Source organism: Xenopus laevis, chromosome 5L, assembly GCF_017654675.1.
Source record: "Xenopus laevis strain J_2021 chromosome 5L, Xenopus_laevis_v10.1, whole genome shotgun sequence".
NCBI lineage: Eukaryota > Metazoa > Chordata > Amphibia > Anura > Pipidae > Xenopus > Xenopus laevis.
In genome coordinates, this window is record NC_054379.1 from 2,709,451 (window position 1) to 2,724,143 (window position 14,693).

The 14,693-nt window shown below is 39.4% G+C and overlaps 1 protein-coding gene across 7 annotated transcripts in view; it reads left to right on the forward strand.

Moving 5' to 3' along the window:
* The window catches only part of ccdc88a.L (coiled-coil domain containing 88A L homeolog), a 117,420-nt gene that overhangs the window by 45,289 nt on the left and 57,438 nt on the right, over nt 1–14,693 (forward strand). For all 7 annotated transcript variants that reach the window (XM_018262510.2, XM_018262511.2, XM_041562433.1 and 4 more), the window contains exons 5-8: nt 1,899–1,957; nt 3,291–3,374; nt 4,428–4,568; nt 9,512–9,681. In XM_018262510.2, the coding sequence (XP_018117999.1) occupies nt 1,899–1,957; nt 3,291–3,374; nt 4,428–4,568; nt 9,512–9,681 (454 nt within the window). The remainder of the gene's footprint in view (nt 1–1,898; nt 1,958–3,290; nt 3,375–4,427; nt 4,569–9,511; nt 9,682–14,693) is intronic.

Genomic DNA, 14,693 nt, shown 5'->3' on the forward strand with positions numbered 1-14,693 from the left:
TTAGTCGCCCCGAAGAAAATGAGATTTGTCGCCAGTCGACTAATCTCCCCGTGTGACCTGACCCTTAGGAAAGGGTAAAATAATCATTTTTTAATCAATGTTTATGGATGGACAGGAACTACCGGTAACCAAAGCCAAAGAACCCAACCTCCATTTTCATGAGCACAGAACCTGGTGTAATGAGGAAGGTGTTTGGAAATATGTTGATGGCAAGTGAACTTTTCTGGGTGGCTCAGTAATGCACCAAATATAACATTAATCTCTGTACCATGTTTGCTTGGGATTTTTATTATAGTTAGGTGCTTGTATCCAGCATCATACTCACCATACTCTTCCTTTAGATGATTTACAAGGCAAAGGAAGTCCTCATTGGTTAATTATCTGTTATATATGTAGTATTTAAACTGTTATGATACAGGCGACTCTCTTGTAGAAATCGCAGGGAATGTCACTGTACGGGGTACAATGAAGGTCAAGCAATATGAATGGACATTGAGCATTGACATCATGGTGCAATCACTTTTTTTCCTACTATATAATCCCACGTTCCCATCTGAAGACAAGTAAACACTGAACACCTTGCTAATTATTTAGGTCCCATGTACTAGAGCTAAACATCATGAGCAAATTAGAACATTTACACCACTAATAGGGAAAATAACACTTTCCTTATTGATGAAATGGTCCGACGTTCCATTAGAAACATTAAAAAAAAACTGTCTGTGTTGAAAAGAAGAAAGAAGTTATTCTAAAGACATCATCACTTATCTTCAGCTGTATATTGTGCTTGGGTTTTCCATTATTTTGTCTGTGCCCTAGAGGCTTACAAACCAAACATTATACTGGAATCCAACCTGGAATTTTGTGCTGGAGACATCACTAACCAGTGGAAGGTGACACATTTAATTGGTTTGAAGTTCAGCCAGAGAGAGTGTGGGAATGAAGCAATTAACATACTTCTGATCTTCCTTTTGGCAGCATTTTTCAATGACTTTAATGATGTAAAGATAAAAAATGGCTCTATCTCTACAATAGGTGGTTCGACAACCTTTGTAATTCCTGCAGATCTAGAACTCCCAACTTTCCCCTGCCTAATGAGTTCATGGCTAGATTGCTGCTTGCTTGTCGCATTGTTTGGAGAATAAAGTTGCATCAATACTAGAGTAGACTTACGCACTTTACTCTGTATCTGGGGAATGAGCAGTAGATACGACTAACTTAGCCAAGAGAAAACAAATGCTAAAAGTGGAGGAAAATGTTCTTGTTCCTGAAAAGCTTAATGTTTTATAAATATCTATTAAATGGATAGGCTTTTAAAACAAAAAATCCAGTGTCCCATGTTGTTCTATTCTTATATTTTCCACCATTTTTCCTCTGTCTCTTTTTAATGAATATTGTGGCCTAGAGGCTTTCCTTTCTTTGACCAAGTCATTCATGTCTCTACAGTGATGTTAAAATATTTGGTGCGGAGAGTATTAACGTACTTAATATTCCCAATTAACTTCAGTTTACTGTCGGGAACAAAAAAGCCATTCACTTGTGCCAGGCCTGACCGGCTGTTTAGGTTGGCTGTGATGGCTGTGGCCCGTTGCCAGCTTGCTCCTATTTCAGACATGAAGTCTAATATTCTGGTTTAACTGGTTAATAAATTGGGAGATGTTACGCACATTAGTTAAATTGGGGTCACGATTTTGGAATAAATGAGACACTGGTGCCAGGATTATCCCAGAACACTTGGATGCGCTCAACATCAGCCTGTGTTTTTTGCAGGGTACTGAATGGGGAGGATAGTGAAGGTATCTAAGAAGACTTGCACTATTTAATTAAATTAATTGGATCAGTTTAACCAGACAATGTTTATTGAGAAGGTTCTAATGAGACATATTTTCACTTTAAAGAACAAGGAACAGAAGAGATGAAGAAACTGCTTCTCCTTTTGCTGGGTTGTGCTGTCCAGGTGAGTTTCATATTTGCATTATTTTCCATATAGATATAGGTATGGGATCTGTTATCCAGAACGCTTGGGACCAGCCGTTTTTCCGAATAAGGGATCTTTCCATGATTTGGATCTCCATACCTTGAGTCTGTTAAAAAAAGAAAAAAAAAATAAACCCAATAGGAGTGTTTTGCCTCCAATAACATATCTCCCAACATTTTGGAAGTAAAAAGAGGGAGAATTTTTTTTTTTCGCACGTAGCGCAGTGATTTTTTTACCACGTCCCTTTCTGTGGCCACACCCCCTAATTACCATGTTTATTTTACAACATTTGGCAGGTTATGAAAGTTGAGCAGGTTGAGCTGTCAAAAGAGGGACTTTCCCTCTGAAAAAGGGACAGTTGGGAGGTATGCAATAAGGATTAATTATATCTTAGTTGGGATCAAGTACAGGTGTGGAATCCCTTATCCAGAAACCCGTTATTCAGAAAGCTCCAAACTGCAGAAAGGCCATCTCCCATAGACTCCATTTTATCCAAATAATCCACATTTTTAGAAATGATTTCCTTTTTCTGTGTAATAATAAAACAGTCGCTTGTACTTGATCCCAACTAAGATATAATTAATCCTTATTGGAGGCAAAACCAGCCTATTGGGTTCATTTAATGTTTATATGATTTTCTAGTAGATTTAATGTATGAAGATATAAATTATGGAAAGATCCATTATATGGAAAACCCCAGGTCCCGAGCATTCTGGATAACAGGTCCCATACCTGTAATAATAAAACAGTCGCTTGTACTTGATCCCAACTAAGATATAATTAATCCTTATTGGAGGCAAAACCAGCCTATTGGGTTTATTTCATGTTTATATGATTTTCTAGTAGACTTAAGGTGTGAAGATCCACATTACAGAAAGATCCGTTATCCGGAAAACCCCACGTCACTAGGATTCTGTATAACAAGACCTCTACCTCTACAAGCTACTATTTTATTATTACAGAAGACAAATCATTTTTAAAAATTAGAATGACATGATTATAATGGAGTCTTTGGGAGATGTTCTTCCCGTGATTCAGAGTTTTCTAGATAGCAGGTTTCCAATAACTGATCCTATAACTGTATATTTATAACTGCAACGTAGAACTGCGTTGGTTTAATTAGTAGCTGTTGTTTCAAGGCCAAGCTGGTTGGTATATTCTCCTCCCAGTTGAAAGAAGCAGCTTCATATTCCTTCCTATTATATATTTACATTCATACATCAATTACATTTATTCAGACAAGTAGGAGATGCCATAGTGCTGAGATAGTATATTGTACATACAAATGCAACATTAACTTTTATTTTAATAGTGCGAAAGGAAAGAAGAATTTATTGAAAAAATCCAGGACTTGGATTTTGACACAAAGGCGGCAGTTGCAGCTCATATACAAGAGGTAACGTTTTTTGCTTTATTTTTTGCCATGTGCTGTTTTTGAGGCATGGGAGATAAAAAAAAAATATTATGGATATATTTTGCAGAACGAATAAGTGAAGATAACGTAATACACGGTTGAATTCACATGCAGATCACATGGAAACCCTCTGACCAGGGTCAGTTTAATCTAGGGATGCACCAAATCCACTATTTTGTATGGCCGAACCCCCGAATCCTTCACTTAAGATTCGGCCGAATCCGAACCCTAATTTGCATATGCAAATTAAGGGTGGGAAGGGGAAAACTTTTTTTGCTTCCTTGTTTTGTGACAAAAAGTCACGAGATTTCCCTCCCCACCCCTAATTTGCATATGCAAATTAGGATTCGGTTCGGCCGGGCAGAAGGATTCGGCCGAATCCGAATCCTGCTGAAAAAGGCGGAATCCCGAACCGAATCCTGGATTCAGTTCATCCCTAGTTTAATCAGATGCCAATTGTCCTATGGCTATGGACACACATACGCTTAACCGCATAGTTTTAAAAAAAAAAAAAAAACGACCGCTGCGTAGCGTTTTCAAGTTAATTAATTCTAATTTTTAAAATTTCACAGAGGTTTTTAGAAAAAGCCGACCACTGCATAGCGGTTTCAAGTTAAGGCTATGACACTTCCACTAGCGGATTTACACAGCGGTCGACTATTTTAAAACCCGTGGCGCGAACTGCGGCGGTTAAACATATGTGTCCATAGCCTTATCAGTTTGAAGTCCCAAAAATCCAGAGGAAAGAGAACAGAGCTGAATGTCTCATAACAGAACAAAATATTGAAGGGATACTGTCATGGGAAAAATGTCAGAAGAAAAAAAAATGAAGACCAATTGAAAAATAACCAAGAATAGGCCATTCTATAAGATACTAAAAGTTAAGCTGAAGGTGAACCCCCCCTTAAATGACAGACCTATCCAAGCTCACAGTTTAAATCTGAATACAGGTTTATATATTTTAGCTCATTCCCCACACTGTTATTGCACAAATATCTACTTACACACTATTGTTGTTTGTTTTTTGCATTTTAGGTAACGCACAATCAGGAAAACGTGTTTGATTTGCAGCTAATGGAACCGACGGAGATGTCGTCGGAAGATTTAGAAGCTCTTCTAAAAAATGTTTCTTTCCACCTGAAGAGGCTGGTTGATGAGAGAGACGACTATACAGAGGTAGGAGCCCTAATGGCTGTGTCTCTTAATTCCATTGTGACTGTAAAACAAAGGGAAGGGGCTTTCGGGTTGAGGTGGATGTGGCGTGTGTCCCAGGCAGGTATATGCTAAATACATGTGTATGAAAGCACAAACAAGTTGTGATTTATTTATATTGTGCATTACAAACACATGAATGTAAAGATAGAATCCCCTATAGGGGTGTAACTACTGGGGAAGAGACCCTGCGGCTGCCGGGGGGCCCAGGAGGTATATGGGGCCCCATGAGGCCCTAATTAATGAGCAATTTCAACATATATTGGTCGACCAGGACAATCTCTGGATATGTTGGGGACCCTAACATTAATTCCCTGTGGGGCCCAGTAACATTTAATTTCTCCGCTGATCCCCTTTACTAACGGAGCTTCCCCCAGACAAGGCAGAGAAAATTACAAAAAGCCTTTAATGCAAAAAACGCCAGATAAAAACATGCACATATTTAAAATAGGCCACACAAGGTGAATCATGGACTTCATAGTCACAACCACAAATGTCCCAGTAATTACGCACAGCTCTAAGTACCCGGGTACATAATAGATATTCCCCAGGCGGCACACAGCCGTTTATTATAACAAATGTACCACTGAGATCTTAGTACTACCAAAAATGTTGCATAAAAATTGCCCCAACTATTGCCCAACTGTCAATACTTAAATATGTAGATCAGGCTGGACTAGAGTTGTTACTTTTGCTGGTGGCTAAACCTCAACAATAGGGGCGGGGCAGATAGCATTGGGGGTGGAGCAGTGATCTTGGGGTGGGCCTGATGACATAGGCACAATGATGTCATGGAGTTATGATGCTGAGTCAGGGTTATTACATCACTTGTATGCAAATGGATGGATTTCTGTCCAGTTTTCACAATGTTTTAAATGGGACAGAAAGTTTTGAACTGACAGCCCTTTGACAAACTGAGACGTTCAGTTGAAACCCACATGACTAGAAACCCTACATCTATTGTGTCTATTCTGGCCGATGAGTAAGACCAATCCTTTAACCTCAAATCAGTTATCCAGAAAGCTCTGAAATACAGCATTGCTCATTTAGAAAAACTGTTTCTTATTTTTGATTAATTTCCTTGTTTCTGTAATAACAAGAAATGAGCCGCACTTCATAATAACTAAGCCACGTCAAGGAGAGTATCTTGGTATTTAATTGGTTTTCATTTGGCCACATTAATGTTCTGGCTGTTCACTAGGCTGAAAACTGAACACAAAGTTGAGATCTGAACAGGCCTTGGAAAAACCGAACTGTTGGGGTCAAAACCGAACATGTGGCAACCCTAGGCTGGACATAGACCGATCAATAATTCTCCCCATCCCCATTGATAAAGGAAACAAGAGTTGATTAGTCCCTAGGAAAATAGGCCAATATCCCAGCTAAGACATATTTGCCAATATTATCATAAGATGACAACTCCTAAGAGAGGGTTAAGGAGGCTCCTTACGGGGCTGTGGATTCCAGTGGGAAGTATCCGATGAATCATTAGAACAACTGCAGGAATTCCTCCTCGAAAAAGAGAGTTTATTCAGTGGGTGGCTATTTGTTAGAGAGGTCTCGGCTGTATGTGTTTGCCTCATGCCTAAAGTCTGACATAAATCAGAGCTGTCCATCTGGTGGAAGCGTAAAGTGTCGCGTGTGAATGGAGTGTTGTCTCGCTTTACTGTAATGTTGTGCTGCAGTAAAGCAGGAGTTGCCAATGAATGCTGCTGAAGTTCTTGTATCACTCACATAGATAAATTAACAATCTCTCAAGTTAAAGACAGAAATGACAGAAACTAAATTGGGATGAGGGATGTAGATGTAACTAGAGAGGTACATTTCCTGAAGAAAATGTGAGTGGTGCTTGCCGTGGCAAAACTCAGGCCCAAATCTGATTGGCTGTTGTTGCCCCGCCCCTTTTTTTCCTAATTGTGAACCACAGTCACTCAGTGACTAACATACCAAAGTTTGGGAATGCTGTCATTTAATGTGTAAAAATGGCAGCATTTCTATTTTTTTCTATTGAAAATCAATGAATGAAATTTGATTGGTTGTTGGTGGCTCCGCCCACTTTTTCTAAACTTGAAGTGGAAACCCCCAGCGACCACATTTGTGATATTCAAGGTCCCTGACATCAATACTGAGAGAATGGCAGCCTTCTTAATTTTTCCATTAAAACCAATCAAAGAAATCTGATTGGTTGGTTTTGGCTCCACCCACTTTTCTTAATTTTAATCCCAGTCCCCCAGTGACCAACTGTGCCAACTTTGAGGACCCTGCCATTAACCGTCTAAGAGCGGCAGCAGTTTAAAATTTTCCTATTTAATTGAATGGCTGAAATTTGATTGGCTGTTGTAGACTCCGCCCACTTTTTGTAAATTTTGGCTGCAGTCACCCAGTGACCCACGGTGCCAAGTTTGGGAGCTCTGGCTTTATTACTGTGAGAATTACAGCTGTTTACATTTTCTCATTGAAGTCAATAGGGAAAATCTGATTGGTTGTTTGCGGCTCCGCTCACTTTTTTGGGTCCCCAAAATAGGACAGAAAAGTCACAACACCCCATTCCCGAATAAGCTGAACGGTTTGACACCTCATTCATGGGTCTGCGACAAACTAATTATTCGATAAATTCCCCATTATAAGTCAATGGGGCAAATTTGGGGACCTCTCCTGCCCCGGGGGTAAAACTTATACCCTCGTGTGGGGTATCATCTGACACAGGTCGCAAACCTCTTCAAATGTGGTAAATTTAACGTTTCTACAAGATTCCCTCTCTGCGCTAGAATCTGTCAAAAGTTGGCCTCAATGTTAATCTATGGGACTTTTCGGGGTGGTTAATTGCCCCCGCAAGGGGCAATTAACCACCCACCCCTTAGAAAAGTCATACCACCCCATTCCCGATTAAGCCGCACGATTTGACACCTCATTCATGGGTCTAGGACAAACGGTGCGGGACTAGTTACGCGCCAAACTTTCATACGGAAGAAGAATAAAAATAAGTTTGCAAGATAACAGTAGTGATGCTTTGCTTCGCAAGCACCACTAATTATTTGTGCTGGTAAGGCAGTGAGAATTCTTAACTGCCTACTAACTAACTGCCTACTAACTAACTGCCTACTAACTAACTGCCTACTAACTAACTGCCTACTAACTAACTGCCTACTAACTAACTCCCCACTACCTTCTTTTTCTTCCCACCCAGCCTGGTAACTGAGCATGTGAAACACCATTTTACCTGTAAGGGGGGTCCTGGAAGGATTGAGGAACTTGCATTCCATTTAACCATGTTCTTATCCATATTACAGCGACCTGAAAGTTACTTTTTTATTCATTACGTGGTCAGTCAGTTCGCGGGCAGCCACGGACATCCGACTGATTATTCAGTCCATTTCAGAATCTCTATAACAGTAACGATTCGGGTCTTCAAAGTTGTGCAAAGGGAGTCATCTTGGATTTTGTTAGTAGTGTCATTGACTCTGCACATGCTCAGTGTGTTCGTAGAAGCAAAGCTTAGGAGTCGTCCGAAATCATCAGGGAGAAAATGAGCTTTGCGTGTCCTGTAAGTGGGTGATACAAGGCTGATTATTGCATTCTGGGCTGCCATGTAAAGAGAATCTGAATTAATTACTAGTTATTCTATATAATACTCGAGAGCCATGAATATCCTTCAAATGATATCCTTCTATACGGGGCTTAGTGATGTCATTGGTTATAATCAGAGTTTAGTGATGTCATTTCTGTCACATGACTCACTGAAACTTGTGTTTTATAATAATCATTATAATTGACAAAGTAACCCCTGTTGCAAAATATGAGGATATTAGAAGTCACCTCGGAGTTCCATGACCTGTATAACAACACTCGGCCTTCAGCCTTGTCTTTTTTATATGGTCATGGAACTCCTCGATAACTAGTATATTGTGAGTCGGCCGCTAATCTCAGGTAAGTGACAGCAGCACAGAGCATGTGCAGAAAAGAAGATGGGGAGCTACTGGGGCATCTTTGGAGACACAGATCTTTACTGCTAAAGGGCTGTGGTTGCCTTGGGCTGGTACAGAAGCACAAAATATAATCTGCATTTCTAGCTACTTCTTTAAGCTTTAGTTTTCCTTTAAAATTTCCTCTATGGAAAAATTGCCTTTCTGTAATTTTAAAGCTTTCTGAATAGCAGGTTTCCAGATAAGGAATCCCATGCCTGTACATTGACATGCTGTTGATTGGTAATTCCATGACATTTACATAACTTGTGTAGTTTTGGAGGCAGACGTTCCTGTAGGGCAGCTCAAATTGATACAGGAATCAATGTCCATAAAAACGGTTGTGTGATAGTGATGGAAACAGAACGTAGTCAAAAGATGTTCCCCAAGGAAGTGGAGGAATAGAACATTGGTTTATAATGGACTTGTTTGGTTTGTTCCTGTGTGAATCAATATATGTGTGAAGATTACAAATGTAGTGTGGTTTATTGTTTCAGCATGAGAATTCATTAATTTCACTGCTTGTTCAGTTATATGTGGGTGTTCAAGGCTCTTATTTGTATGTTTTACTGTATTCGATTAGGATAGTAATGTAATATGCCCTAATTATCCAAAGGGCACGTCTCCTTTTAAACACAAGTTCACACCAGCTGTATAAAACCATCCATCGAAGGCATATGAAATCACTTCCCCTTTAAACCTACATCCGTGCATATTACTTATATCAGTTGGATGTTGGGAATTGTAGTTCAAACTCTGGATGCCCATGTTCATACCTAACCCTGTAGATTTTTTTCAATCTGTGGGTTTCTCTAACCCGGAAGATCTTATTCAAACTGTGGGGTCATAAAGGGTCTAAAAGTCATGCACAATATACAGAACCTTATCCAGTGATGCCATAGAGCCTTCATTATCTTAATGTAAACACTCTCCCTGCTTTTCCAGACAATCATCGAACTGACAGAGGAGAGGGACTCCCTTCATTTCGCACCTCTCGCTACATCTGCTCAGTCTCCATCTGGATCCCCGAGCATGAGACGCACCGAGAGCAGACAGCATTTGTCCGTGGAGCTGGCAGACGCCAAGGCGAAAATAAGAAGACTGAGACAAGAGCTGTGAGTAATCTTGGAAAGGAGGGCAGGATGCCATGATTTCATTCATTCATTTTGTACTTGTGAAATATATTGTTCTTCAGTGACACATTATTTTGATATATTTTTATACTGAGCATTTTCAGTTATCCGTCCTTAGTTTAAGGTGCATTGTTGTACTCCATTGTTTCACAAGCTGGGGCATTAGGAACATTCATCTTGAAGGACATGGTGGTTTCTTTAACTTTAACTCGCATATACCCAAGAACCAGAATTGAAACAACAGTGTTCTGTAGCATCTGCTGAGGCCTAGTTGAATAAACTTGTGATGGCATAATTGTAACTTTTCTGTCCTGACTGGACAAAGACAATCCGTTTCACAAGTTTCACAGTCAGCACCCTCACCTCTAAATTATTTTAATCTGATGCACGTCCAACGGTTTCCACCTCCAATCCGTTCATTCTCAGCCTTTTCTCAAGCCACGGCCGTTTGAAACGTTGCCAAGTGTTTGGGGTCAGAGCCCATGTCCCAATAAAGGCATTTTAAGAAAATAAATCACTGACTGGTGCCGTCAATAACTAATGTGGACAAAGACAATGAAAAGGATTTGTAGAAGAAATGAATCTCCAGAGCCTTGATCATAGACAACCCTGAGCGAGGTTCTCCACTGTGCTTGGAATACACTTGTGTTGAGCCTCCCCTTTAGGTAACCTAAGCTAAATAAATTATAATTAATATTCAATGCTAAAAAATAAATGTATGGTGTTGGGATTGATGAGAACTCCATAACCATATATGTGAACACTTACAGTTCTCCACATAACATTTAGTTTATAAAAGCTAGAATGTTACCAACCTGGTGATGACAGTTGCAAGTGAAGGTCCAACCAGCATTCTGTTGGGACTAGGCTTTATATTCAGACGGGCTTTGGAGGTTGTTTGCAGCAGTATTATGAAGGGTCTGAGATCTTAATATTGGGTCTTACTTGTACTATTGTGCTTATTGGATTGGAGTATAATATTGTGACATTTTGTCATTAATATGACATTTTGACCAAAATAGTTCATTATCTTGGAGTATAAAGTTGTGGACAAAACAGTAATTGCAGAGATCCATCAAGTAAAATATAATTTTAATCCCAGACTTGCATCAGCATCTTCAAAGGACCGCTTAAATGAACATAAAATCATTGCTCATTAGATCCTCTGTCCCGCAGTCTAAGTATTTGTGGTTGAACTTAATAAAGGAATTCATAAAAGAAAAACAAGAAAACGGGTAAAGCGGGAGTAATGCCAAGAGAAAGCACAAAAGTAACTCCCCACAACCGTGTAAAACATCAGGCAGCCTGCTGACCTTGGTATGATGAAAACAAATGAAGGCCCATGGTATTAAGTGTGCATAATAAGGAAGAATGAAAGAATCTGGATCTGTTGTGAAAGCCAAGCATAGGTTACAGCAAAGGTGCCACCTCGGTGAAAGAAGGAATGAGAGAGAGCAGAGCCACAAGATTAAATATATACCAACCAGGAAGGGTCAATTGTCTTCTAGTGGAGGTACAACAGCTACTGGCTTTAGGCATTGTTTCCCAGTGTGATCATTGTGGTGTACATGCATTGGCTGGGACCTGTGCCTTCTAGGAGAAAAGGAACACCCACAGTACAGGGTAAGGAGATGGTGCCATTTAAAGTCCAACAGGAAACCAATCCAGCAAAATGCAAGGGTGCCTCATGAAATAAGTTATGGCAGTAAGAGAGTGGGGTCCTTTGCTTTAGTTACATGTGTGGTATATGTTCAGCCACCACTTCTGTAGATACGTTAAGAAAAAACATCTACTTTAAGCTAATTGCATCCACATCCAGTATCCCCCTTACTCTTCCAGAAAGCCCTAAACTAGGATAAAGCTACATTATATTTTTCAGAACAATGTGAGCCTCTGAAATCAGCCTGTTGGGTCAATGGTGAAAGAGCAGATTTAACAGATTTGTAATATGTCTGTTTCCTGTATTTTGGAAATCCACTCAAGGCCAGTCCAAAGCTCCAATTATTGTCAAAGAACTCCAGTCTGCCTTAATATACCAAGAAATATCCCAAGATGTTTCAGGTCCTCCTTAGGTAATGGATTATGGACTTGGAATCTCCATGGCAGAAAGGCTTTAAAACCCTAATGTGTTCTATTATGTCACTGGGTGAATATGGGCAGCAGTGGTCTTTTCTAATCCATGCTTGAATCATAGAAAGTTATCTTGTAGAATTTAGAAATTGCAATAAACTGTCGGTTTGTGCTTAGTGATGTCATTCCTGTCACTTGACTCACTGAAACTTGTGTCTTATAATAAAAAAGTACCTCTTGTTGAAAAATATGAGGATATGAGGGGGCTGATTTATCAAAGGTCGAGTGTTAGTTTTTTTACCTCGAATGTTACTGACCTGAATCAAATTCGACCTCAATTTGAATCGAGTTATTCTCCGAATGTCAGGAAGGCTATTAATTTCTTCAGATCGGTCAGTGGTCCTCTGCCATTGACTACTACATGAACTCTGCAGGTTTTAGGTGGCGACCTATCGAAATTCTAGTTACTTCCAGGGTAGGGGGATGATGAATCTCTGATTTGAATTTGAATTTTGAATTTGATTTCGAGTCGGTGGTTTTAAACTCGAGTTTTGACCAAAAAAACAACTCGAATATTTAAATTTACCATTTGAACCTTAGCAAATCTGCCCCTAGAAGTCCGCTCAGAGTTTCATGACCTGTATAAAAACATTTGGTCTTGGGCCTTGTGCTTGGAACTCCTCGTGACTAATAATATTCTTATATTTTACAAAAAGGAGGTACTTTTTTTGCTATATAATTGTTTTATCCATTTTGGTTTTAACTGCCCATTCTCAGGAGTCATTGTTGGTTTCCGCATGACGCAAGATAAGTAATCACACCATCACTAGGTCCATCTAAAAGAACGCATTACAGTAATTTAAATAGCAGACACTTGAGATTTCATAAGAAATTAGAACCCCATTTGTCCAATGCATGATGAAACATAATTAGATACACAAGTGCCAAATTTTGAAGGTGTCCCTAGATTAGGGTGTGTGCCCACATGTCACAGCTACTGTTTTGTAAAGGGCAACTACACAGAACGATTGAACTTCTGAAGGCAACACTGAGCCATAGTCCTGTCTGGTCTTCTTCATTGTCTCTATTATCTTCTAGTGTTGCGGGAGGCACGGAGCATGTTCTGCATACAGCTGCACCAGGACAATTGTCCCAGAAATTGCTGTTATTACAGTGATTGGCACTTAATACATCTCCTAAACATTAAACGCCACTGTGCTCCTGATAATTTGGTGCAGTCCTCAGTCTGGAGATAAAAACCTATAATTAGAAATCTTAACGGCAGTGAGAGTTTGATGGCTATTGGCTGCTCTCTGTGTCGGAGATGGGAAGCTGCACATTGGATCGCCTCGTTGCCTTTTGTAAATGCCAAAAAGGAGCTTCAATTTTACAATCAACCCCCTGTAGTCATTTAGGAAAGAGAATTATTAAAGAAGTGCCTCGTTCAGCAGGTGTCAGTTTAATCTTAATTAATCTTATTAATAATAATATCTCAGTGCTCTGCTCATATTCTCACTTATTAAATCTCCTTTAACCTCTCAGATAATGTCACATTGTGTAACTATATGTCTACATATGTGCGTAGATACAAAACCTGGAGACTGTTTCATGCATTTCATATACAGTAGAGTCATAATGTTGATAAGTGAATGACTGGTGCTATAATAATACTGTTCTATATCTGTTATAGGAAACATCCAAAGTAAACCTGCCACTATGAGTCCTCAGTCTAGCCGGAATATGTTGGGGCAGACTAAATTGTTTTATTAGTATTTCTTTGATTTGCATTGTTAAAGGGGTGGTTCACTTTTAGTATGTTATAGAATGCCCAATTCGAAGAAACTTTTTGGCCTTCGTTTTTTTTATTGTTTTAGAATTATTTGCCTTCTTGTTCTGGACTCTTTCCAGCTTCAAGTGTGGGTTCGGGTTTTTTTTTTTAGAGAATTATACATTATTAATATAGCAGTCCCTATAGACGACACAATTCCATTTGTACATTAATAGCCTCTAGCATGATTATTTGACACTTCATACATTACCGTATACATGTTTCATATAACAGACTGGTACTAGCACACTGATTTAAAAAAGATTGGGGTCAGGGAAGGAGCAGACATTTTGATTGTTCAGGTACCCAAAATGATGTGTTGTCTAATTTAACTAAGGTGCAAAACATCTTTTATGGACAACTTCCCAACCACATGTCATAGTGGTCTGGATACGGCAGCCCCTCCTGTCTGTCTTCCCTGTTCGATGGCACCAGTGATACCCCTTTATTATTGTTGAATCCCAGAGCTGTGATGCCCTGCTGGGTGGGGTTACATCTGTGTCTACATTCTTGTGTAAGCTCTTTTGGTGCTACCAACTACATTCTTTGGAGCCTGGAAGCTCCTGAAGCTCTCCTTTGATTGCTGGGTGGGTTCTCCTCTCTAACACAAATGCAGTGCTTAGTGAACTTAGAGCTTTTTGAGGAATTGTTGAGGAAGGTTGGGTAGCACTCACAAATTTTCAGCCTTAATGAGCGGTAGAAGAGAATGAACTTAAGTTAAGGACACCCATATGTTCTGAACATAAACACATACAACACATTTGTACCCAAAAACACATCCTTTTGCAGTGTATTCAGTTCACTCCCAGGTTACATCTCTAGTACAAGTGTTGTCCTAACAGCCCTGTTTTAATCCATTTAAATACTGTACCGACCATTTACTTTGACATAATCACGTTCAGCTTCGATATCAGAACTTTAACCTCATTAAGTTGATAATCAAAATCTGCTGCCATTTGTACTTTGTAGTTTATAACTATAACGACAGACTGTAATTTTATTTGTAAAATACAGTGTATATTTAATATATAAGGTACAATACAATATATAATGTGGATTGAAAAGTCCCTTTTGTTTCATTGTACATCGTCTTTGT